General features: G+C 39.5%; 1 protein-coding gene and 1 long non-coding RNA gene across 6 annotated transcripts in view; one reads left to right on the top strand and one right to left on the bottom strand.

The window, feature by feature from the left end:
* Positions 1-26,000, bottom strand: part of casp8ap2 (caspase 8 associated protein 2) — a 44,785-nt gene extending 18,785 nt beyond the window's left edge. For 4 of the 5 annotated variants that reach the window (XR_011340702.1, XM_069887322.1, XM_069887320.1 and 1 more), the window contains exons 1-6: positions 25,749-26,000; positions 14,983-15,074; positions 12,201-12,290; positions 8,643-8,743; positions 7,878-7,952; positions 1,664-1,779 (exon numbers count right to left, since the gene is read on the bottom strand). Coding sequence is in view for 4 of the 5 variants with exons in the window: in XM_069887322.1 (XP_069743423.1) it covers positions 1,664-1,779; positions 7,878-7,952; positions 8,643-8,743; positions 12,201-12,290; positions 14,983-15,074; positions 25,749-25,780 (506 nt within the window). In the remaining variant the exon portion in view is untranslated. The remainder of the gene's footprint in view (positions 1-1,663; positions 1,780-7,877; positions 7,953-8,642; positions 8,744-12,200; positions 12,291-14,982; positions 15,075-25,748) is intronic. The other variant, XM_069887321.1, reaches the window with a different exon arrangement.
* LOC138736989 (uncharacterized) lies at positions 3,554-9,711 on the top strand. Its single transcript, XR_011340703.1, has 4 exons — positions 3,554-3,676; positions 7,940-7,987; positions 8,327-8,443; positions 9,591-9,711. It is a non-coding gene; the product is annotated as an uncharacterized lncRNA (long non-coding RNA).
* Positions 26,001-27,834: the final 1,834 nt, after the last annotated feature.

A 27,834-nucleotide genomic window follows, 5' to 3' on the forward strand; every position in this document is an offset into this window, starting at 1 on the left:
CAACATATTCCTAAAAATGAAAAGGCAAGTTTTCAATAAAATCATTCTAATATACATGTTAAGAGCTTAAGGTTAGCTTTGCTGTTTTTGGATACTGTCTGGGTGGAGTTGTACATTCTCCCCGTGACCCAAAGATTTGTGCCCAGTAGTCCAGTTTCTACTCACAACTCAAAAGACATGCTACTGTAAATTATCCCTTAATGTATGAGTGGCAAAATAATCAAAGGGGTGTTGATAGGCATGTGGGAGTTGGAATACAATGTGAAAAATTGCAAGATCAACCACTATGGTACATAAAACAAAGTTTTTTTTTGTTAAATTAGAAAACGTTGACATTCAAAGAGACACAAGGGACTGAAAACAAACAAAAACAACCAACCAACGAGGAGGCAACTGGCATCTTAATGCATGCCAAATACAGAGTAAAATAGTGATTCACTAGATTGCCTACTGGGAAGACAGGTTAGCATATGTATTCTTGAGTTGAGAAGAGTGGGATATCAGTGAAACTGACAAAATTCTTTCAGGGCATGATTGACTAGATGCAGAAATGATATTTCTTCCTGATAAAGATTAGAAGAAAGACACGGTCTTTTGTTTTAAAAAAAGGATAGGCCATTTATCTATCTTGGAGGGCTGAGGAGGTGCAGTCATTAAGTTAATTCAAAAGAGACAACAATAAATTTCTGGATATCAAGGGAATAAAAGGAAAAGGCGACACCGTTCAAGTTTAGCGTAGCGATTAGCGCAATTCCTTTACAGTTCCAGTGATTGGGATTTGAATTCCGCACTGTCTGTAAGGAGTTTGTACGTTCTCCCTATGTCTGTGTGGGTTTTCCCTGAGGGCTCCGGTTTCCTCCCACCATTCAAAACGTACCAAGGGTATAGGTTAATTGGGTGTAAATTGGGCAGCACAGACTTGTGAGCTAATTTTTTTTTAATTAAGATACAGTACGTTTCCCCATATCTGAAAAACTTTGGACTGGATGTTTTTTTGGTTAATTTTTTTTTCGGGTAACGGAATAATTGCTTTAAGTAGCCCAGTAGCATCAACAGAATACTTGTATCAGCAGTTAAACAAAAAAAAACAGAAGGCTTTTCAAGCATGAAATAATGTTTAATTCTTACCAAAAAAAATATGATTTCTCCTCCTTTTCTTTTCACTGTTGACAGTGCTATCTGCATACCTTTATACCTCCGTACAATGCACGAGAGCTCCGTTAGATTAAAAATGGCGCCAACAATTGTATGGAGTTTGAGAGGAAAAACTACAAATAAAATATTCAAAACAATGGCGCCAACAGAGCGTCTGAGGCTCATATGGGCAAGTAGAGTGAAATTTTTTTCAACTTGTGATGTCATGTCGTCGCCAAAGAAAAGCTTGGGTTGAACTTTTCAGTTAACAGAATTTCAGGTATGGTGAAACATACTGTAGTGATCAAGAAAAATCAGTCCTGGTCTGGATGAACAGGCACAAAATTCCCCAGCTCCTACTACTATTTTATGATCATTCTGTCTTTCACTCCTCTCCCAATTCCCATTGCATAATGGTGATTCCACAATGCTTTTGCCAAGCCATTAAAGCATATTAAGTAGTTTTTCAGAACATAAAACAATTAATTTATATCTATATCATTTTAATTAATTTATAACTATTTCACACCTTCTGTTCAGTCTATTAATTTCTTCATCCTTGCGGATAATTTCCTGACGAGCAGTTTTTATGAGTGCTGATATGTTCTTTTTCAGCTGGATGTTTTCATTCGACAGAGTGGAATTCTGGGTAGAAACAATGGATAGATTCCATCTACATTTCCATCATCTGACTTAATTGCTTACAGCACATGCATTTTACCTGATCAAACAGCAGAGAAAACCCTGGCAACATGTCTTGTCACCACAGATTAAATGATTGCATGATTGATGATGCTGAATTCCAATTACAAAATATAATCTGCATTTCATTTTACCCGTATTCTCTATTTATGTTTTCTAGTCAGAATGTAACAAATAGGGATAACCAAAACATGGACCATAATTCTCAAATAGAGAGTCCTTCCAGGCCTTCATAAAATGACTCCAAGGCTTTTGAGTTGGATGCTCTCCAAAGTGGTCGACCTCTGGGGGCCCATGGGATAATCCAAGGGGTAGATAAATACCAGGATGTCAAAAGGGGGTCGATTGAAAATTTGAAAATAGCACCAATAACCATATAACAATTACAGCACAGAAACAGGCCATTGCGGACCTTTTTGTCTATGCCGAAACACTTGTACTCTCAGTCCCACTGACCCTCCATACCATTTAAATCCATATACCTATTCAAATTTTTTCTTAAAAGTTAATATTGTACCTGCCTCCACCTGATGCTCAATCCACAGACACCACACTCTGAGTAAAGAAGCTTCCCCTTGTGTTATACCTAAACTTTCCCCCCCCCCACCCCAAACTCTCAGCTTATGTCCTCTTGTTTGAATCTCCCCCATCTTCAATGGAAAAAATCTATCCATATTCACTCTATCTATCCCCCTCAAAATTTTAAAGACCTCTATCAAATCCTCCCTCAGCCTTCTATGCTCCAAGGAATAAAGACCTAACTTGTTTTTAAAAGTTCTCTACAACTTAGGTGCTGAAACCCAGGTATTATTCTGGTGAATCTTCTCTGTGCTCTCTATTTCCTCTAATTTGGTGATCAGAATATTCCAAATTTGGCCTCACCACTGCCTTGCACAATTTTAACATTATCTCCCAACTCTTATACTCTATGGTCTGATTTATAAAGGCCACCATTCAAAAAGCCTTCTTCACCACTGAGATTTGACTTTTAGGGAACTGTGTACCATTATTCCTAGATCTCTCTGTTCAGTTGCATTCTTTAACACTCTACCATTCACCATGTATGCCTATTTTGATTTGACCTACCAAAATGTAGCACCTCACACTTGTCAGCACTAAACTCCATTTGCCAACTTTCAGCCTACTCTTCTAACTTCCCCAAATTTCTGCAAGATTTGAAAACCTTCTTTATTATCCACAACACCCCTATCTTCATATCATCTGCATTTATATTACAAACAACAAAGGTAGGGGTGGCCAACCACTCACGAGAGCTGGCCTTGGTGGCCGCCATGTTGCATTTGGCTTCGGCCCTGTTAATAAGTAAACAGCAAAGGACTGACAGAGTTGTGAAGGAAGAGGTACGAGCCCAACGCCGTTGCCCCATTCCATGTTGCCACCCCCTGCCCCACCCCAAGGATTCCATGCCTGGGGGGTCAATGAGGTATCAAGGATTCCATAAAGAGTTCCAAAAAGTTTGGGGAACCCTGCTCTAAACTTTCATTTCTTTATTTTGAACAGCCTCAATTCCACAATAGCCTCCAGTTGAAAGTCATAGCTACTTTTTATTTGTCATATTCACACAAATACTGTAAATAGGCCCTTTGCCAAGTCTATGCCTATCATCAAGCAGCTATTTACACTATTAATCTTTTTTTTTAATTTACCACATTTTCATTGTCTCCTCCCAGATTCTACAACTCAGCTACACCAGTAATGGCAAGTTAGTGGCCAATTAAAACAATCTACATGTATTTGGGACGTGAGACAAAACCAAAGCACCTGGAGGAAACTCATGCAATCACAAGGACATTTCAACTCTATTAAGACTGCATCCGAGGTCAGGGTTGAATATGGGTCCCTGGCATTGAGACAGCATTTCAACCAGCCCAAACACTGTGTCACCCTACCCACTGATCTTACCCTCCAAATTGCAGATTTTTTCTTGATTATATAATCCTTACCCATTAGCTCAGATAGCCTAAAGTAAGCTTTCAAAAAGTCCCTGTTTGCACTCTACTACAATCTTAATATTGTTTGCGAGTTTTAACAGCTCTCCAGCCATTTGCATTTCTCCTCTTCCTATGAATGGAACTGAGCAGAAATTATTAACATTTGTCCTGTGTACTTTTACATCCCAGATGATGACAACAAATTGATAAATGTCACTAAATAAACTGCTGGAGGAGCTCAGCGGCACAGCCGGCATCTGTGAATGAAACAGGAAAGTTGATATTTCAGGTCGAGATCCTTCATCTGCATCAGGTGAAGGGGTTCAACCCAAAACTTCAACTGTCCATTCTTTCATTGTGGACAAGTAATTTGGATCAGACAGACTATACTCCAGGGTTCTTAAAGAGATAGATGAAGATACTTTGAACACATTAGTAGTGATCTTTCACAAATTGCTAGAGTTGGTATTGATTCCAGAATTGATGAATTGCAAATGTCACTCCACTCTTTAAAGGAGATAGGCAAAAGACTGGAAATTATAGGCCAGTTAGTTGGCCTAACTTCATTGGTTGGCAAGATTCTGGAGTCCAGCATTAAGGATTAAAGTTTCAGAACACTTGAAAGCACAAGATAAAATAGGCCAAAATCAGCAGTTTTCTTCAGGGGGCATCCAAATCTGTTGGAATTCTTTATCAAAGGTGTAAGGTAGACAAAGGAGAGTCAGTGGATTTTTCAGCCCCTTTGACAAGGTACAGCACCTAAGGTTGATGAACAAGATAGGAGCCCATGGTATTATGAGAAAGGATGGAAAGAAGTTTGGCTGACTGGCAGAAGACAAAAAGTGGGGCCTTTTCTGACTGGCTGCCAGTGACAAGTAGTGTTCCACAAGGGTCTGTGTTGGGTCTGCTACTTGTCATGCTGAATGTAAATGATTTAGATGGCGGAACTGGGGCTTTGTGGCCAGGTGTGAGGATGATACAAAAATAGGATGAGAAAGTTTTGAGGAAGTAGGGAGTCAGCAGTGGGACTTGCCAAGTTGAGAGAAGGTTAAAGAAGTGGCAGATGGAATACAACATGGGGAAGTCTATTGTCATTCACTGTGGTTGAAGAAATAGACTATGTTCTAAATGGGGAGAGAAGTCAGAAAGCAGAGGTCCAAAGGGACTTGGTGGTCCTAGTGCAGAATTCCTCGAAGGTTAACTTTCAGACTGAGTCAGGAGGCAACTGCAAAGTTGGGAACTGCAACTGCAAAGTTAGCATTCACTTCAAGAAGACTAAAATATAAAGGCAAAGATGTAATGTTGAGGCTTTAGAAGCTATTTATCTGACCATATTTGGAGTATTGTGAAGAGATTTTGGCCCTGTATTCAAGGAAGGATGCATTGGAATTGGAGAGGGTCTAGAGGAGGTTTACAAGAATGATCCCATGATGAGAAGGTCAACATATGAGGAGCATTTGAGGGCTCTGGGCATTTATTCACTGGAGTTTAAAAGGATTGGGGGTGTGCTCATTGAAACATTTTGAATAATGAAAGGACTGGAGGAGTTGTTTCCAGTAGTGGGAGAATCTATAACCAGAGTGAACAGCCTCAGAATAAAAGGGATTTTTTAGAAAAAATATCAGCCATGATTTGATTGGCAGAGCCTAATTCTTATGAACATTCCTCCAGCAGTTTGTTTTTTGCTCCAGATTCCAGCAGTTGTAATCATATAACCATATACAGCACAGAACAGGCCAGTTCGGCCCTACTAGTCCATGCTGTAACAAATCCCCACCCTCCTAGTCCCACTGACCAGCACCCGGTCCATACCCCTTCAGTCCTCTCCTCTCCATGTAACTATCCAGTCTTTCCTTAAATGTAACCAATGATCCCGCCTCAACCACGTCTGCCAGAAGCTCATTCCACATCCCTACCACCCTTTGCGTAAAGAAATTTCCCCTCATGTTCCCCCTATAATTTTCCCCCTTCAATCTTAAACCATGCCCTCTAGTTTGAATCTCCCCCACTCTTAATTGAAAAAGCCTATCCACATTTACTCTCTGTCCCTTTTAAAATCTTAAACACCTCTATCAAGTCCCCCCTCAATCTTGTACACTCCAGAGAAAAAAGCCCTAGTCTGCACAATCTTTCCCTGTAACTCAAACCTTGAAATCCTGTCAACATTTTCGTGAACCTTCTCTGCACTCTCTCTATTTTGTTTATATCTTTCCTATAATTTGGTGACCAAAACTGTACACAGTACTCCAAATTTGGCCTCACCAATGCCTTGTACAATTTCATCATAACCTCCCTACTCTTGAATTCAATACTCCGATTTATGAAGGCCAACGTTCCAAATGCCTTCTTCACCACACCATCTACCTGAGTATCAACCTTGAGGGTACTATTTACCATAACGCCTAAATCCCTTTGTGGCACTGCACATCTCAATAGCCTACCATTTAATGCATATGACCTATTTAGATTTGCCTTTCCAAAATGTAACACCTCACACTTATCTGTATTAAATTCCATCAGCCATTTCTCAGCCCACACCTCCAACCTTCCTAAATCACCTTTTAATCTACGGTAATCTTCCTCACTGTCCACAACACCACAAATCTTTGTATCATCCACAAACTTGCTTATCCAATTCTCCACCCCTACTTCCAGATCGTTAATATATATAACAAACAATAGTGGATCCAGGACCGATCCCTGAGGAACTCCACTAGTCACCGGCCTCCAATTGGACAAACAATTTTCTACCACTACTCTCTGACACCTCCCATCCAACCATTGCTGAATCCATTTCACTACCTCCTTATTTATACCTAATGCCTCCACCTTTTTTCCTAACCTCCTGTGGGGAACTTTGTCAAAAGCTTTACTAAAGTCGAAATAGACAACATCCACAGCTTTCCCTTCATCAACCTTTTTTGTAACCCCCTCGAAAAACTCAATCAGGTTTGTCAAGCATGATCTACCCCTGACAAAACCATGCTGATTACTCCCTATCAATCCCTGTACCTCCAAATATTTGTAAATACCATCCCTCAGAACACTTTCCATCAACTTGCCCACCACAGATGTCAGACTCACGGGCCTATAATTCCCTGGTTTACATTTGGACCCCTTCTTAAACAGCTGAACCACGTGCGCCACCCTCCAATCCTTCGGCACTACCCCCGTGGCCAGTGACATCCTAAATATCTCTGTTAATAGCCCCACTATCTGTCCACAAGCCTCCCTGTGTGTCCTTGGGAATATTTTGTCCGGTCCCGGAGATTTATCCACCTTTATCTTTTTCAACACAGCCATCACTACCTCCTTGGTTATCCTTATATGCTTCATGACCTCCCCACTATTTTTCTTTACTTCAACTGATTCAATATTTTTTTCCCTAGTGAATACCAAGGCAAAGAAATCATTCAAAATTTCCCCCATTTCCTCTGACTTCTCACTCAGCCTACCCTCGCTATCTACAAGGGGTCCAATTTTATCCCTCACTAATCTTTTACTTTTAATGTACCCATAGAAACCCTTTGGATTTATTTTTACTCTGTCTGCCGAAGCCTCTTCGTGCCTTTTTTTGGCCTTTCTAATTTCTTTCTTAAGATTCCTTCTACACTCCTTGTAGTCCTCCTTCAAATTCTCAGCTCCCTGCTCTTTATACCTCTTGTACACCTCCCTTTTTCTCCTAACCAAATTTCCAATATTCCTCAAAAACCAAGCCTCCCTATGACTTCCAGCCTTTCCTTTGATCCTCACTGGGACATATCTACTCTGTACCCTCAAAATTTCATTTCCACATCCTCCTATTTCTACCCTCACTAGCGCGTGGCACCGGCAGCAATCCAGAGATTACTACCTCGGAGGTCCTGTTTTTCAACTTCCTACCTAATTGCACATAATCCTGTTTCAGGACCTCACCCCCACTTCTAACTAAGTCATTGGTCCCCACATGGACCACGACTTCTGGCTGTTCTCCTTCCCCTTGCAGAATGCTATGAACTCGATCAGAGATATCCCTGACCCTAATCACTTGCATATTCTTGATCATTGAAAGGTCAGGTCTAATCATGCGAAGTAATATGGATCATTTACCTTAGTTTCTACTTCATGTAGTTTCTTCAACAACTCTTCAAGTTTTCTCTCTCTCTCCACAGATTTCTCCTGAAACTGTCAGAATGATTAAATATAGTACACCACAAATGGTAAGAAAAAAATTGCTCCAAAAGCTTAGCAGAATTTAAGGGAAAAGAAAAATAATTAACAAATGATGTCCATGGTCATGTTCAGCATGCCTTTTGAAAGGCTGATCCCTTTATTATATATTTTTTTTAAATTTGCTGACAGGTCACGTGCCAACTCACAAGATGTGAGTCAATTCCTGAAGTTAACAGGGAAGGAGATTAGAATAGACAAGTTTAATTGAAGAAGAATGAGAATAGCTATGGACAGATTTTTGCGTTTTATCAGAGACATCAGAACTAAAAATGTTCTACACTAGAATGAAGGCAAATCCCAAGATGTTAACTGTTACTCTGTTTCAGACTTCGCTACAAAGAACATGAATAAATTGCACGTTATACAGCCCATCCTGAAGTTGAGCATCTTCATGCAATGTCCTAGAGTATGAGGTTGCAAAATTGTTTCTGCCTGCTGATTCTGTAAGTTATTCTCAAAGAAAGGCCTCCTGTCCTTAGTGAGCACTTTGCTTGTTCCTTTAACAGATACTAGGACCTGGAATTTTCTGTCAGTACAACCCGTTTTATCAACAAACTAGTTATTGCTTCTCTGTCATTTACCAATATTGATAACACAGGGAATCTTTCCTCACTGTAAACTGAACAATATCCAAACACGTACCTCTTTCAAAGAGATTTCTTTTGCTGTTCTTTCTTCTGTAAGTATTTCCTCATACAAATCAAAACAATCCTGAGCAGGTTTATTCTTTCCCGAGACATCACCTGAAAATAAAAAATCATTTTATTAGATATCATTATGTAAACTAGAAATACTGTATATTTCAGCATTACCAGATGACCTTCAGATAAAATGGGTCTCCAATTTAGGCCTGAATTTCATGTTTTTTAATCCTAAAATGGGTATCATAAGACAACCCCAAAAATACATGTGTTTTCTGAGCTGTTGGGCGTGGCCGGAAGGTGGGAGCCTCCAGCAAAGGAAAGAAAATAGGAAGCAAGTTTTAACTTAAAAGTAATTAAAGTGGCCAAGGAATCGACCGACTGTGCTGCTGCCAGGACTTTGGACACAACTGAGAAGATGGGAAGAGAGAGGAGAAATAATGAAGATGTTTTAAGAAAAATACCAAAGAAACAATGTTCGATGAGAAAAGGAAAAACTCGGCTAGAGTTGGAAAAATAACATTGCAGAATGGCTGCTTGAACAGAAGCAAAATTGCTACATAGTTGCAAGAAATAAAATCAGAGCAAATGCACTGAAGTGGGCATGGTCAAACCCAGAAAACAGTAGCGATTTTAAAGGTACAGTAGGCTGAACAGAAAAAATTTGGTATTACGACAAGAAACAAAAATTGCTCAGAAACTACCAAAAGATTTTGATCATAAAGTTATCACTTTTCTGTAGTTTATATATGCTAGTGATTTTGAAGGATTTTAGATGTATTTTTTAAAACAATAAAAATTTCTTAAGTAGCTTTAAAAAGTTTTAATATATAATTTTTTTATTTAATACTTCACCGTGAACCACATCAGTAACAATAAATAGATATTTAGTATTAATATATACAGTGACATTTTTATTTTTCCCTTCCCCCCCCCATCCAACTTCAAGCAAGAAAGAACAAACAAACATGACAGAAAAAGGAAAAAGAAAAAGGTCGTGTTGTCCAATATTTTATACTTGACTACTTTCTTAATTGTAACATGTCATGTCAAGAGATGGAGGCCTGAGATTGACGATTTCTAATGAACTTTTATCTATGGTTCCCAAATTGGTTCAAATAAAGCATATTTGTCTCTTAGGTTTTAGTTTTTTTTTTCTAATGGAATACACTTATTCATTGTTGTATTTTTAAGGTTGTTTGCATTTCCCAGGTTATCATTATGCACTTTTTTGCTGCTGCTAGAGTGCAATTATAATAAATTGTTTTTGAACTCTGTCTAATCTTAGTCCTAATTATCTTTTATGTTGGTTAACAGGAATATTTTTGGGTCTTTTGGTATCTTATTTTTTTGTAATTCTATTTAATATTAAGTTTAAATCCTCACAAAAGTTTTTCACTTTTGTACATGTCCAAACTGCATGTATTATTGTACCAATTTCTTGTTTACAATGGAAGCATTTGTCCGATAGTGTTGGATTCCTATCTTTTAATTTTGGAGGTATATTTAAATCTTTTTCCCAACCTTGTTTGGGTTTATATATTACCTCATCGGTGGTATCTTAAAAATTTGTTGTCAGGTGGGATCTGAGTGGGTTATGGATCCAATCGAGTTAAATTTGGAGTAGAATTTTGTCACATTTTTATATCTGGCCTATAAGACAACCCCTGTTTTTGGGTACTTCAAGGGTTGTCTTATATGCTGAAATATACATTATTTATTCTCCTTGATAAACTTCTAGGTCTGCCAACATTAGAATACAAATTACCATACCTTCAACAATGCCTCCATGAACTTTATTTTCATGACTTTTTTTTAAACAAAAACAAGGCAAACAGCAGAGGAAATGTAATCTCATTTGTAATATGCCCCCAAATGGGATCACATTGTTTGAATGGGAGATGTAGAATCGACAATTCAAAACAAAGTTTGCAGACAGATTATTTAAGTAGCTCAGTTAGCCAGTTCCACAAGCAAGTGATGTCTTTACTGCAGCACTTTCCTCTGCTGTGATTGCATTCCACATTTGACAAGACACTGAACAATTTCACCATTCCGTTCCACCAGCATGACATCGTGTGTACCCCTCAAGTGGGACATTTTAGATTTTCCCATGATTGACAGGTCTTTTCCTTTTGTCATGTTCTGGATGATTTTGCATAACTCGCAATATTTTTTGAACTTTGACATAACAGGTCCTTTCAGCCATGTGCCCATGCTGCCAAATTACACTCAAATGACCTACAGCCCCAGTACATTTTGTACGGTGGAAGGAAACCAGAGCCCACAGGAAAATCCATGCAAAGAACTTTTAAAAACTTTTTAGCACAGGATTCGAGCCCCAGTCCTCATCGCTGGCGCTGTAACAGTGCTGCTCGAACTGCTGCGCTAACCATGCCGTCTACATAATTTAACTGCCTGCATAATTTAATATCACTTCATTATTCTGCAACTCCTTCCACATTCTTAGGCCATGTGAATAGATGCAATGAATGCAGTCTTCATTATTATCTTCTTGCTTCCTTGTTCCATCATTGTTTTTTCAGGTTTATTAGCTCTTTTGTGAACATTTTTATTACATGTTGAGTTTCTTTATTTGTCTATATGGAATGTTAAAAAAAAAGTTGGACTGCAATATAGACAGGCAACATTTTGATGATGGTTGATAAAATTTCACTGGGCCAAGAATCAGGAATTTTCCACATTCACTACTTACTGTTTCTATCCAGCTTTGATGAAAACATTTTAATGCAACTTCCATTTTTTTTAAAATAAAGTTTGTACAACTGTATCATTAAGACCAGTAGAATGTCATTTTTAAGGCAATGCCACACGGTTCACTCAATGCTGTTACAATACCAGCGATCGAATCTGGTGCTATCTGTAAGGAGTTTTTATGTTCTCCCAGTATCTGCTGGGTTTCTTCGGGTGCTCCGGTTTCTTCCCATGTTCAAAACATATCGAAGCGGTAGGTATAATTGGGTGGCACAGGCTCGTGGGCTGGAAGGGCCTGTTATCAGGTTATCAAATGAATGTCTACATTTAAAACAAAATTCTTAACATCAAGGAAAGGTAGTAGCATGCTGATGGACACCTTTATTTTTAATTCTGGGATGATCTGGACCTGATTTCTCCTGTTTCCTGGGCCAAAACAGAAATTGTTTATTTTTAATTCAACTGCAGTCTGAAAGTTGTCAAAACTACAGAGTTTGCAGACACGTTCTAAAGTTAATAAAGCAAAGGCATGGCTATCTCTGGTGTCTGCAAGGTGCTAACTATTTTTTTTTTACAGATTAACCAGTCAATTAATTCCACTGATTTACATGCATTACAATTAAATATCTGCTTTGTGACAGATTATCTGAATCATATTAGTAATTTGAAATATTGACTTACCTGGCCTTTTACTTGTGTAGCTTCCACCAAATGAATAGAAAGCATTCACTCAACATGGAAACTGGATAAGCTCAAGCATACTGTGATCAAGCCCACCATTTGTAAATGTAACATAATTTTTTTTGGGGGGGGGGGAAATTATAAATGTAACTATTTCACATACATAAAGAAGACTGTCCACCACCTTGATAGTCTGTGTCCAGCCCATCATAGATATCCACAGAGCTTTCATTGTCCCCCTTCACTGGTGAAACTATAACACACAAAGAAAAAACCAACTAATACTTCAAAATAATTAACTGCACAATAAAAATAATTGAACACATTAGCACACAAAAATGCTGGAAAAACTCAGCAGACCATGCAGTGTCCACAGAAAGTAAAAGGTAGTTGACATTTCAGGCTGGAACCCTTCTTCAGGAGTGCTATAAATAAGGCAGACATTTAAATAAAAAGGTAGGGGGAGGGAAGAGAAGGAGTACAAGCTAACATGAAAGAGGTAATAGAGGTGTGAGTGACAGCAGAATAGAAAGAAGCTGAAAAGTAATGGAAGTAAGTTCAGAGGTCTAAGGAAAATAACAGGGCAGTTGAACTGAACACAATTTACTGCAGCCATGGATCCATGTTATGAAATAAAAAGTAAATGAACAAATTCGTTGAACCATCAAGAAGGAAGGAAAGTTAGAGCAATCTTTTGTTTTGAAAATTTTATTTTTCATTTGCATCAATACATAAATATAATTCTTCATCCTATAACAATACAATGTAATAAAAATGATAAAATTATATACATGTACTTTTTTCTTTTTATCCCCCTCCCTCTCCCAAAATGAGAGAAAAAAGAAAAAAACACCTGAATTTATTTATCATTCACATATGAACATATCATTAACATATTATTCTATTCTGTACATATTAATCGGGAGGAGGGCGTGTTATGGACGATGTGGATGGACTCTTACTGATGAAATCCAAATCATAAACATTCTCAGCTTGATTCCATAAATTATGTGTCATCTTTTCCAATGGTAGACAATTTTGAATTTCTGTATGCCATCCATCCAACTTTATAAAATTACCTGACTTCCACGTTACTGCAAACATTTCCATGCCACCACTATTGCTACACTCAAAGGTTTTCGTTGAAATTTGTCGAACTTCAATTTAGTAGAAAGTTAGAGCAATCTGGTGTTCACAGAAATGTCTCTGAAATTTGCAGATTAATGTTCAAAGGCTGCCTTGAGTAGCAGAGCAGTTTCGAAGGATAATTGGACTCACATTCTCCTACTTTTCCGTTTCTACGAGTCGGCCAATTTGCCCTTCTAGCATTGAACAGCATTGACCCTTCTCTCTCAAACCTTTGACCTCCACATCATCCAAATATTTATCAATTTCTGCTTTCAATATATTCTATGACTCCGTGGTCAGTTAGAGAATTCTAAAGATTCACAACACTTGGCCAAACCATGACAAGCTGAAGGGCTCATTTATGTGCTATCCACTTTAGAAATATCTTGGCATCTTTTGGAGGCAGAATCGTGTACATTTGAATAAGATCACATCTTATTTTCCAGTCTCTTGAGTAAAACCCCAACCTGCTTAACCTTTCTTCATGTGGCAACCTCTTCATCATAGGGATCGACCTAGTGAACTTTCTCAACAAATCCTCCAGTGGAATTATATCCTTCCTTAAAAACGGTATTCCAGGTGTGATCCCACCAGCACTCCATTCCAATAAAAGGCAAGATTATATTAGCATCTCTAACAACGTGCTGCTCCGAAATGGACAAGAGACTGCAAATGCTGGAACCCGAAGCCAAACACAATCTGCTAGAGGAACTTAATGGTTGAACAAGTGTCTGTGGGAGAAAACATAGAACTGTGGCGGCTCACCACGAGGCAGGCAAACCGGCCCCGCTTGTAAGCCATGCGATGGGGCAGCCGGCAAAATGGCGCCATCGGGGGTGTTCCCTTCCTCCCAGCACGGGGCTCAGAAGCCCGCGCTGGGGGACCACATGATGCCCGGGTGACGTCAGCACCCTCCAGCGCGGTTCTCAGCCAGGTCTGGGCTGGGAGTACAAGTATAGCCCAGCAGCCTACAATAAACGAGTCTGCTCACTGAGCTCAACCCGTCTGGTTGTGTGTGATCTTTCAGGAGCACTGTAGCTGCTGCTACAAACCATTCTTTTCTCCCAGAGAGGCTTCTTGATCCACTGAGTCCCCCAGTAGATTGTGTTTTTCTAACTTTTCACACGTTTCCTTTTGTGTTTCATTACTACATTTCAATCCCTTCATACTATGTCATCTCATTCCTCATATAATTAGTTCCTTTTTCATTATTTCTTCCACCTGCATATTTTACTACATTATATTTCAAGAGAGATGGGAAGACAGACGTAATACAAGTATGGCTTCTAGGAAACAACAGTATGGAGAAGACTGAATTTTCTACATAAAGTTAAATATAATCCTCAGCCAAAAATTAAGCAAATTACTTGTATGCAACCATTTCGAACTCTGTATATGTAAAAAGAAGATAAATTGTTCTGAGGGACTTCATTCACCTCAGTCAATTTTTCTGGAATCTAAGATATATTACTTGCTGTAATTCAGTCATGAGTTCAGAGAATATATTAAACTCAAAAGTCATGCTAGAATCCAACATGCACCTCACAGAGTGGCATTTATATCTACTTCCATTTAGAGAGTATCAGAAGGCTGGGAAAAAGAAAAAAACCCATCTTCTCAAAAAAATGTCAAAACAAAAGAGCTCTGAAATGGAACAAAAATATGTCCGAGTATAAACTGTCAACAGTCCTACTCAGCCTGAGAATATTAACAAACCCTGAGTTCACACCATCAAGGTGACATTCAAAGAAATACATGTAAATGTGTTTATAAAAAAAAAACACATAATCTGACAAAGCACTCAAATTGTTTCTTACCAAAATTGTCCCCTTGTAAATGACCACCATAAAGATAATATTCATTGCTGCTCCCTTCACTGCTGTCCATGATGTTCTTAGAAATTCTCCATCTGGATGAACAAAAAGTTTGCAATCAATTTATCTGTGTTGGGATCCAATTCAGAAATTGTTCCTCCTTCATAAATTGCATAAACTGACATGTCCAACAACATGAGCGAACAGAGATCTGCAAACTTCTGGTTAACAACTCCTGCGAAAATAGTTTGTATAAAGATTGACTACTTGCTACCAGTGTTACACTTCCAATGGATGGAGTCTCAATATGAATTAGTTCCAACAATTACATTTTTAGATAAATGATCATGAATATTTTATCATAGATCAGAGATAAATAGTAGATTTTTTTTCAATTCAAAAACATCACCATTGAAATGCATCAAACCTAATTCCTTTAAGAACCCCGTCCTCGGAAATAGAAAGGGCAGTAGCTCTGAAACCACAGACACATCAAAAACCAAGATCTATTTTAGTAAAATTTTTGAGCTATACGACAAAAGAAAATATACTGGAGTGGGAAAGAAATAAAATTAGAGAACTGGAATACAAGGGTCAAAAAATATTTTTTTACCAAGACATAAGTTTTGAATTCTTAAAGAAGAGGAAGGAGTTTAATACAGCAAAATCAATCCTATGGAAAAAAGGTTATAAATTTATGTTAAGACATCCAGCTGTGCTTAAAATACTTATCCCTGGGGAGCAAAACAGACTCTTCTCAGATCCGGAGAAAGCACAAGAATTTGCAGAACGCTTACAGGACAGAAGGAGAGAAGAGATGTAACAAGAATGAAGAATGGCGATAAAATATATATAAAGATGTAAAAACAATGTATAAGTAAAGAACTAAAGAAGGGAAAGAGAAGGGAAGAAAGGAAATAAGGGGGGGAAAAAAAGGGAGAACTTTGTTATATGTGTGTAAAAAAAAAGTGTTTTCCATGGGGGTTGTGGGGGGAGAGAATAACCATCACTGCGAAATCAGTTGACGCTTCCGAACAGGTTCACAATTCAAATGGAAAGGGGAGTTGTGGTTGCCCGGCAAGGGATAAGAGGCAACTAAGAGAGGGGAGGGATATTTGGGGTTAAGGGAATATTGGATGTGGGAGTTGTTAGAGTATTTTATACTTTAAATGTGTTGTCATACATTGAGTTTAAAAAGGGAAAACTGAGAGATGAAAATGGGGAAAAGGAGGATGGTGGTGTTGAGGAAGGGGAAATGAGGTGTAAACAGGATATGAGATGGCCATGTTGAACTATAAACATTAATGGAATACATAACCAAATTAAAAGGAAGAGGCTATTAAATTTACTGAACAAAAAATAGATACAGCATTTGTGCAGGAAACGCATCTAACTGAAGTGGAACATAACAAATTAAAGAGAGACTGGGTAGGGCACATAGCAGTAGCATCATATAATTCAAAAGCTAGAGGTGTAGCTATATTAATTAATAAAAATGTACCAATCAAAATAGAGGAGGAAATAATAGATCCAGCAGGGAGGTGTGTAATGATAAAGTGTCAGATATATTCAGAATTTTGGAATTTGCTCAATATATGCACCTAATGAAGAGGATCAAAAGTTTATGCAAGATATTTTTTTGAAGATTGTAGATACACAAGGAAATATATTGATAGGAGGGGATTTTAACCTTAATTTGGATCCAATAACCACATAACCACTTACAGCACAGAACAGGCCAGTTCGGCCCTACTAGTCCATGCTGTAACAAATCCCCATCCTCCTAGTCCCACTGACCAGCACCCAGTCCATACCCCTCCAGTCCTCTCCTCTCCATGTAACTCTCCAGTCTTTCCTTAAATGTAACCAATGATCCCGCCACAACCACGTCTGCCAGAAGCTCATTCCACATCCCTACCACCCTTTGCGTAAAGAAATTTCCCCTCATGTTCCCCTTATAATTTTCCCCCTTCAATCTTAAACGATGTCCTCTAGTTTGAATCTCCCCCACTCTTAATTGAAAAAGCCTATCCACATTTACTCTGTCTGTCCCTTTTAAAATCTTAAAAACCTCTATCAAGTCCCCCCTCAATCTTCTATGCTCCAGAGAAAAAAGCCCTAGCCTGCACATCCTTTTCCTATAACTCAAACCTTGAAATCCTGTCAACATTCTCGTGAATGTTGGATAAAACTGGACAAAAGACTAGCAAAAAGAATAAAGTGGCCAAATTTATGGTTAAATCAATGCAGAAAATGAAACTTATGGATATATGGAAGAGGCAGCACCCAAGAGAGAAGGAATACTCATATTATTCAAGTAGGCATAAAACATACTCAAGGATTGATATGCTTTTGTTGTCAGCCCATATTCAAGGGAGAGTTAAGAAAACTGAATATAAAGGTAGATTCACCCCTGTTATTAGCAATAGAACTGGAGGACATCCCACCAAGAACATATAGATGGAGGTTAAACTCCATGTTACTTAAAAGGCAAGAATTTAGAGAGTTTACTGAATGCCAAATTAAAACATATTTTGAAATAAATACGGAATCAGTGAAAGACAAATTTATATTATGGGACGCAATGAAAGCCTTCATTAGAGGGCAGATAACAAGTTATGTAACTAAGATGAAAAAGGACTACAATCGGGAAATAGAGCAGTTGGAAAGGGAGATAGTAAGACAGAAAAGGAATGATATAACAAAAGGGAGAGAATTGGGGGACAAAAAAAATAAAACACAAAAATTACAAACGTACAAGGTGAAGAAGAACATAATGAAAATAAAGCAAAAGTATTATGAACTGGGAGAAAAAACACATAAAATATTAGCCAGGCAACTTAAAACAGAACAAGCTAAAAGAACTGTATTGGCATCAAGGAAAAAGGACAAACAAATTACATATAACCCGATAGAGATTAATGAGAACTTTAAGGAATTTTATGAACAATTATACCAAATTGACAACGAGGGAAAAGATGATAAAATAGAAGAGTTTTTAGCTAAAATTGAACTGCCGAATTTGCAAGAAGAGGAACAAAACAAACTGATAAAACCATTTGAAATAGAGGAAGTGCAGGATATATTTAAAAAGCTGCCAAACAATAAAACGCCTGGAGAGGATGGATTCCCAATAGAATTCTATAAAACATTCAAAGAGTTATTAATTCCTCCTCTCCTGGAAGTAATGAACCCAGATAGAAGAAACACAAAACTTGCCAGATTCATGTAAGACAGCAATAATTCCAGTAATTCCAAAGACAGGGAAGGATCCACTAACACCAGCAACAAAAAGACCAATATCTCTACTTATTTCAGATTATAAGATAATAGCAAAATTATTAGCAAACAGATTGGCCGATTATGTACAAAAAATAGTAAAACAAGATCAAACTGATTTATTAAAAGACGAACAGCAGATAATGTCTGTAAATGTATTAATCTAATTCATGCAGTTCAAGGAAATAACAAGCCAACAGTGGCTGTTGCTTTAGATGCAGAAAAAGCCTTTGACAGAGTAGAATGGAATTATTTATTCAAAGTATTACAGAGGTTCAATCTACCAGAAAGCATTATATAATGGACCATTGGCAAAGGTAACAGTAAATGGATATGTATCGAACTAATTTAAATTAAGTAGGTCAACTAGGCAGGGATGTCCATTATCCCCCTCACTGTTCACTTGAGCAATAGAACCATTGGCAGAACTGATAAGAACAGAAAATAAAAGGGATAAAAATAAAGGAGAAGGAGAATAAAATCAGTTTATTTGCAGATGACATCATAGTATAAATGAACCAGAAATATCAATAAAATAATTACATAGAAATTGAAGGAGCATGGAGAAATATCGGGGTGCAAGATAAACACAAATAAAAGTGAAATGATGCCAATGAGTAATGCGGATTATACAGAATTTAAAAAAGAATCACCATTTAAATGGCAAACACAAGCAATCTGATATCAAGGTATTAGGTTAGATAATAACTTAAGCCACCTGTACAAATTAAATTATCAGCCACTAATAAAGAAATTGCAGGAAGACTTAGAACATTGGAAAGAATTATTGCTAACGTTGATAGGGAGGGTAAATTGCATTCAAATGAATGTCTCCCAATGATACAATACTTATTTCAATCGTTACCAATTCCCTTAACAGAGAAATTCTTTATTGAACTAAATAGAATAAGGAAATTCTTGTGGAAAGGGGGGGAAACCGAGGTTAGCGTTAGATAAATTAACAGAGAGGTACAACCAAGGTGGTTTGCAGTTACCAAACTTTAAAAATTATTATAGAGCAGCATAATTAAGGTATTTATCAGATTTTTACCAGACAAGGGAAAAACCAGACTGGACTAAGATAGAACAAGATAAAATATGGGAGAAGGTACCAGAACATATAAGTGGGATGAAAAGCTGGTACGATATAAAAGCTCACCAGTACTGCATCATTTACTCTATATATGGAAGAAGATTCACTTAGAAAGGAAAAAAAAAGAATTACCAAATACCAAAATTACTATTGACGCAAAATCTGCTAATTCCTTTTACAATAGATAACCTTTCCTTTAGAGAATGGGAGAGAAAAGGAATTTAAAAAATAGAAAATGGTTTTTTGGGAAATAATTTATTAACATTTAAAGGATAAATTGGGAAACAGACTGAGATTACCAGAAAGAAGCATCTTTGAATATGTGATTACAGTCACAATGATAATTTAAAGATTTATAAAGATTTATAAGCTAAGAACCTAAACAAAAGTGGGAAAAGGATTTAAATATAAAGATAAAAAATGAAACATGGGAAAAGTTATGTTCTGGAACTACGAAGAATATAATAAACACAAGGTTACGCATGATACAGTATATTTGGTTACAAAGGTTATATGCCTCAAAAGTTAAAAGAATGGGATCCAACATTATCAGATAGATGTTTTCAATGTAAGAAGGAAATGGGAACAACAGTACATGCAATTTGGGCATTTGAGAAAGTGAAAAAGTTTTGGGAAGATCTAAATCAGATATTAAATAAAATCACACAAAATAACATACCAAAAAATCAAGAGATCTTTCTTCTAAGTAAAATTAGTAGTAAGGAATTAGGCCTCAAATTGGATAAAGCGCAAAAAGATTTATTATGATAGCCTTAGCAGTAGCAAAAAAATGTATAATGTCAACTTGGAAAATGGAAGAGAGCCTGAGAATACAGCAATGGTACATGGTACAAAGATAAGCGTATACAGAGCCGTTGTCATACCCACACTCCTGTTCGGCTCCGAATCATGGGTCCTCTACCGGCACCACCTACGGCTCCTAGAACGCTTCCACCAGCGTTGTCTCCGCTCCATCCTCAACATCCATTGGAGCGCTCACATCCCTAACGTCGAGGTACTCGAGATGGCAGAGGTCGACAGCATCGAGTCCACGCTGCTGAAGATCCAGCTGCGCTGGATGGGTCACGTCTCCAGAATGGAGGACCATCGCCTTCCCAAGATCGTATTATATGGCGAGCTCTCCACTGGCCACCGTGACAGAGGTGCACCAAAGAAAAGGTACAAGGACTGCCTAAAGAAATCTCTTGGTGCCTGCCACATTGACCACCGCCAGTGGGCTGATAACGCCTCAAACCGTGCATCTTGGCGCCTCACAGTTTGGCGGGCAGCAGCCTCCTTTGAAGAAGACCGCAGAGCCCACCTCACTGACAAAAGGCAAAGGAGGAAAAACCCAACACCCAACCCCAACCAACCAATTTTCCCTTGCAACCGCTGCAATCGTGTCTGCCTGTCCCGCATCGGACTGGTCAGCCACAAACGAGCCTGCAGCTGACGTGGACTTTTTACCCCCTCCATAAATCTTCGTCCGCGAAGCCAAGCCAAAGAAACATGGAAATGAATAAATGTATTCCATTGGAAAAAATAACATATAATTTAAAAAATAAAGTCACATTATTTGAACAAATTTGGGAACCATACATGGAACATAACAAAGAGGGCTTGCCTCGGACCTCCACCCCCTAAAATGATAAGACAAAAGGACTTGATCCAGTGTGTAAAAGTAGATGACACATTTTTCTTGTTTATTTTTCATTGTGTGATGACATTGTTTAATGGTTTTATTGTATTGTATATGTTGAATATTTATTAGTTTTGGAGGGGTTGGGAAGGCGGGAGGGAAGGTAGGTGGGAAAAAAGTGAGAAAATGCCACTGTGTATATTTAATGAGAAACGTTTGTATATATTTTGGTTGACATGGTTCACAAGTATGAAAAATAAAAAATTATTTAAAAAAATAACCCCGTTCTCTGGTTTCATGTGAATTTTAGCTATCAGACTTTGGCTTGGCTTTGCGGACGAAGATTTATGGAGGGGTATGTCCACGTCTGCTGCAGGCTCGTTGGTGACTGACAAGTCCGATGCGGGACAGGCAGGCAGTTACAGTGGTTGCAAGGGAAAATTGGCTGGTTGGGGTTGGGTGTTGGGTTTTTCCTCCTTTGTCTTTTGTCAGTGAGGTGGGCTCTGCGGTCTTCTTCAAAGGAGGTTCCAGCCCGCCGAACTGTGAGGCGCCAAGATTAACGTTTGGAGGCGATATCAGCCCACTGGCGGTGGTCAATGTGGCAAGCACCAAGAGATTTCTTTAAGCATTCCTTGTACCTCTTCTTTGGTGCACCTCTGTCTCGGTGGCCAGTGGAGAGCTCGCCATATAACACAATCTTGGGATGGCAATGGTCCTGCATTCTGGAGACGTGACCCACTCAGTGCAGTTGGGTCTTCAGCAGCGTGGATTCGATGCTTGCGGACTCTGCCAGCTCAAGTACTTCGATGTTGGTGATGAAGTCATTCCAATGAATGTTGAGGATGGAGTGGAGACAGCGCTGATGGAAGCGTTCTAGGAGCCATAGTTGATGCCGGTAGAGGACCCATGATTCGGAGCCGAACAGGAGTGTGGGTATGACAACGGCTCTGTACACGCTGATCTTTGTGTGTTTTTTCAGGTGATTGTTTTTCCAGACTCTTTTGTGTAATCTTCCAAAGGCGCTATTTGCCTTGGCGAGTCTGTTGTCTATCTCTTTGTTGATCCTTGCATCAGATGAAATGGTGCAGTCGAGGTAGGTAAACTGGTTGACCGTTTTGAGTTTTGTGTGCCTGATGGAGATGTGGGGGGGCTGGTAGTCATGGTGGGGAGCTGACTGATGGAGGACCTCAGTTTTCTTCAGGCTGACTTCCAGGCCAAACATTTTGGCAGTTTCCGCAAAGCAGGACGTCAAGCGCTGAAGAGCTGGCTCTGAATGGGCAACTAAAGCGGCATCGTCTGCAAAGAGTAGTTCACGGACAAGTTTCTCTTGTGTCTTGGTGTGAGCTTGCAGGCGCCTCAGATTGAAGAGACTGCCATCCGTGCGGTACCGGATGTAAACAGCGTCTTCATTGTTGAGGTCTTTCATGGCTTGTTTCAGCATCATCCTGAAGAAGATAGTAAAGAGGGTTGGTGCGAGGACGCAGCCTTGCTTCACGCCGTTGTCAATGGAGAACTACTGTTGCCCATTATATCATGTGTCGTTAAAAACTGCAAATAGATTATATCTCCTACATTACTATTATTCAAGAATGATCAAGTACAGGTACAATATTTGATTTGAAATTCAGGTTTTCTTTTGCCTTTTTGATGTTGCTATATTACACCATGATTGATGATTCCATGTTTTCTACAATTATTCCAACTAGTTTATGGGAAGAACATTGGACAGCCAGTCGTGCAGCACAATTTCCTTCAACAAAAATCTCAGTAATAACATTCTTTTAATCTGATTGTTCAGATTTAATTAGTTGATCAATTACACTCCCTTTCCATCTTTGATAGTAGCTTCTTCTGTCACCAGTACAACATCAAGTTCCCTGGTGAAAAACTAACAAAAAAAAGTATTTCCCTGACCTCATTATTCATTGTTCCCAGTTTCCTTTACTGTCTAAATCCTGAAAGAGTTTGCAGTTTCTTGAGTAAGAACTTTACAAATAACAATTCATGCACTGATTTTCATTAGTGATTAGAATATAAAGGTGAAGGTTCCATTATTGTCATGTAATTCTAAATTTAGAATGTAATATACATGAAATTCTTTAACTTTGTTTACTCCCCCTCACATAAATGAAGATAAATGAAGCCACAGCAAGGAACAAACTCGTAACCCCTGGTTTATAAGGCCAATGCTCTAACCTCTGAGCTATCGGAGCCTCATTCTTTGTTATAGAATATAGTTGTCTCGATTTTTTTTTTTTTTAAACATTTTCCATGGTGTCCACTTTGTTAAAAACATTAATTTTCCCCAATTCTACTCTCATCCTATCAAAGTTAGCTTTTGTGCCATATCTGTCTCAATCATTATTTTTGAACTATGTTTTGATTCCTATTAGGCAACCATTTCCCTCTATTTTATCTGCTTTGGCTCCTTTCTGTATGGAATAGTGATCATCTTCTTGTAATGTACCAGGCATTCTGATCAGCCATACACTTCTCTTCCTTTGCCTGTTCTTTTCTCCAAGGGGTGTCAGCAAAAAAACAAGAGGTTCTTGCTTTTCACCAATATTTTGGAACACATTTGATTCACTGAAGCTCAGGGGGTTTGGAGTCAGAGATCAAGTCTGACATTTCTAATGGATGTGAAAATATGGGTTCACCTCACAACTCACGAACTACCTCAGAATACAGTGTCAACTCGTGCCCTTTGCTACAATTTCTCATTGTTATTAATTAGCAGTAGCATATATAGAAATAACAATTACCAGAGATCTGGTATTAATTCAATTACAGACTTATTTTATTTGAAGATAAATGTTACTTATTTATTCCCAAGCAAACACTTCTTCAAATGCAGACCAGACTTTTAATGTTGAGGAACTGGGCCTATTTTGTCTAAGATTTATTTAGACTACAGAGGTTCTTTAATTTATTCATGTACCCAAAATAAGTGTGCTCTCATCACTTAAAAATCTATCCCTTTACTATTATGTATTAACCACATTTTCACGTGAAATATTGCACCTTTGTCAACACAATACACCTTCAGACTGCAGCATTATCTTTGATGGTCTTGAGAATAAAAATCAAGCAAGACTGACTCATAACCCTCTGACCCAGAGGCAACAGTGCTACTGACAAAACCATAGCTCAATTCCATAGCTCAAGTCTCTAATCATACAGCTTCATGAAGGAAAAAAGATGCCATTTTGGTATGTATAGAGAAACAGCTCGTTAGCAAGAGCAATAACTAGGAATAAGATTTAAGTTGGCTACCTATGACCAGTGGACTTCCACAATTAATGCTTGGACATAGCTTTTTACAAAAAAAATTGATGATTTGGAGAGAGGAAGCAAATTTACTGTAGCCAGATTTGCAATTGACACAAAAATGGATGAGAAGGCAAGTTGCAAACAGGATGCAGTTTGAGAGATATTACTAAGTGAGAAAAAGGATGGCGAACGATTGTAATGCGGGGAAAAAATGAAGTTGCTTCACTTTGCAAAGGAGAATGATAAAAACAAATTATTTAAATGAAGAGTGTAAAAAGCTAAAGCACAAAGGGATTTGGCTCCATCGACATGCAAAAACACAAGTGCAGGATGAAAATACTATTGTAAGAGTTAAAGGAGTCTGTAGACTCTCTGACTACAATGGACAAAAGAGATGGAGAAACTCAGCAGATCACAGAACATCTATGGAAAGTAAAGGATAAGCAATGTTTGAGGTCTGACTCCTTTGTCAAACATATAATGTAGGCTCCATTTCAGTGGATTTGGAGTACAAAAGAAAGTATTTCTGGAATAGTAAAAGCTCCAAAGACCACATCTAGAGTACCATGAAACTTTTGGTCCCCATTTTTTTTTTTAAAAAACAGTTCAGAGAAGGTTCACAGTGAAGCCAAAAACACAGATCAGGAGCTTAGATAGGAGGCTATTCTTGTTTTTTATTTCTATTTTAATATTCTCCTGTACCATATGATTGGCCCCTGGGTTGCAAAAATCTTGCACAAAATTGTTATTTTACAACTCCATATTTTTATTTTGCTATTAATTCTATCAATTTCCTCTTGAATTGGCAATTTGATCAGCAAGGTTGGGCCAAAAGGGCCTGTTTCCGTGCTCATGGAAAGCTGTCTCCAATCAGTCATGCAAGCTTGCTCATGTTGACAAGATGCACATTCACCAGACTGTCAGCCAGGGAAAACAAAACCCCATAATCATCTCCTCTATCGGAGATGAACTTGCATTAAATTTAGCCCTTCGTTTCTTCCTTCCCTCAATCAACACACAAGAGCTTCTGCTATGGTCAGCACCCACTTGGACATTATTTTGAAGTTCAAGGGTCACGTCCCATACTTACTGCCCATTCTTAGAGAGCTCGAGGAAGAAAAATGGTAGGCCTTTTTAGATCACAGGACCAATAATAGTCCACTTGTTTCCTCCATGAGAAAGTCTGGGACTTTGAAGCAAGCATGAGGGACCGCTTTAATCTCTAGACACACAAAGCAACAAGCAGCATTCAGTGCTTCATAGTTTGTGGGGGGGGGGGGGGAAATCACCAACATTATGGAGAAGGAGGCCGAGGGTGCACAGTGCAACTGTTTCTTTCGGGGCATCTGAGTGACAGTCAGACGCCCGGGAAAATGTTTCATCCACGCACCTCTCAACTGAGTGATCAGCTAATTACACTGACCGTGAGCACAATGATCAGCAACGATAGAAATGGAACAAGAGGGGGAGGGCGAAGTGGACACTAACTCTCTGCTTGTGGGGGTTCTCCGGTGATCCATAGAGAAACGGACGCTGCAATTCCAGGTGGCCCGAGAAAGGCACCGGCCGGAAGTTTATGCCCTCGCCTCCACTGCGTGGCCGGCCCCGGTGCCCGGCCGCTGCTCGCTCTCTCCTTCGCTCGCCTCCTGCGGCTGCCGCGCGCCGCCGGCCCACCCAGAGCGAGGCTCCCCTTCCCGCGCGGCGCCTCCCGCTCTCAAACCACCCAGCGCCAACGAGCCGGCCCCGGACCCGGAGTTTCGCGCACTCCGCCGACAGCGACATCTGAAGGCCATCGCTTGCAGCTGCACCGAAAAGGGAAAGGCGCCGGAGAGGGGCAGCGGCGCGGAGAGCAAATCGGCTCGAGTTCACAGGATTGGCGCGGGGACGGGTCAACTGGGAATGATGGGGGCTGTGAAGATCAAGCAAAGGCATGCACTCCTATCCATCTGATGCCCACTCTTTTGGTTTTGAAAATTAATTTAACTTAGAATTACACCAAAAAACTTGCTTTATCTTGATTGCAGAAAGCTGTAAAATGCACAGCTGAACCTGGTTGCTGGCTCAAAAGAAGGGCAAGCATTCAGGCCAAATGACCTCTTTATGCTCACCCTATCGTTAATGCCCACCACGTCCAGGTCCTGTCGCAGTCCCAGCAATCAGCCCTGCTCATTATCTGTTAGGTTTTTACGCCTGCGTCCGTATGACATTGTCACTCTTATGTCACGGGGGAAACCTTTTAGTCCAGTATTAATGAATTTGGCAGAATTACGTAAACTCTCACGCCACTGTGAATTTGGTCAATTCCTAAACGATGCATTAAGAGACCAATTAATGATGGGTCTTAGTTGTTTGGCCTGGAAGTCAGCCTGAAGAAAACTGAGGTCCTCCATCAGCCAGCTCCCCACCATGACTACCAGCCCCCCCACATCTCCATCGGGCACACAAAACTCAAAACGGTCAACCAGTTTACCTATCTCGGCTGCACCATTTCATCAGATGCGAGGATCGACAATGAGATAGACAACAGACTCGCCAAGGCAAATAGTGCCTTTGGAAGACTACACAAAAGAGTCTGGAAAAACAACCAACTGAAAAACCTCACAAAGATAAGCGTATACAGAGCCGTTGTCATACCCACACTCCTGTTCGGCTCCGAATCATGGGTCCTCTACCGGCACCACCTACGGCTCCTAGAACGCTTCCACCAGCGTTGTCTCCGCTCCATCCTCAACATCCATTGGAGCGCTTTCATCCCTAACGTCGAAGTACTCGAGATGGCAGAGGTCGACAGCATCGAGTCCACGCTGCTGAAGATCCAGCTGCGCTGGATGGGTCACGTCTCCAGAATGGAGGACCATCGCCTTCCCAAGATCGTGTTATATGGCGAGCTCTCCACTGGCCACCGTGACAGAGGTGCACCAAAGAAAAGGTACAAGGACTGCCTAAAGAAATCTCTTGGTGCCTGCCACATTGACCACCGCCAGTGGGCTGATATCGCCTCAAACCGTGCATCTTGCCGCCTCACAGTTTGGCGGGCAGCAACCTCCTTTGAAGAAGACCGCAGAGCCCACCTCACTGACAAAAGGCAAAGGAGGAAAAACCCAACACCCAACCCCAACCAACCAATTTTCCCCTGCAGCCGCTGCAACCGTGTCTGCCTGTCCCGCATCGGACTTGTCAGCCACAAACGAGCCTGCAGCTGACGTGGACTTTTACCCCTTCCATAAATCTTCGTCCGCGAAGCCAAGCCAAAGAAAGAATGATGGGGCTTAGCCGACTGCAGTACCAGGTAGAGATTACTAAGTCAAAAAGGGATAACTCTTAATTCTGCATATGAGACAGCTTTGGGTTTCAAGACGGCTGATAACGACGTGAACCCCTAGCGGTGGGCAAATTTCCCCCCAAAACTGCTTTCGCTGCGGAAAAAGCAATTATACGCCTAATAACGGTTATTTCAGACGGTCTAGGTGCCATCTTTATGGCAAAGAGAGGCACATCAAAGCCAAGTGCCCGAGAAACAAAGATAAAAAAAGATAAAAAGAAGGGGACAGAGATACAAAAAATGCCCCACCAG

This window comes from Narcine bancroftii, chromosome 6 (assembly GCF_036971445.1).
Source record: "Narcine bancroftii isolate sNarBan1 chromosome 6, sNarBan1.hap1, whole genome shotgun sequence".
NCBI classification, from domain to species: domain Eukaryota; kingdom Metazoa; phylum Chordata; class Chondrichthyes; order Torpediniformes; family Narcinidae; genus Narcine; species Narcine bancroftii.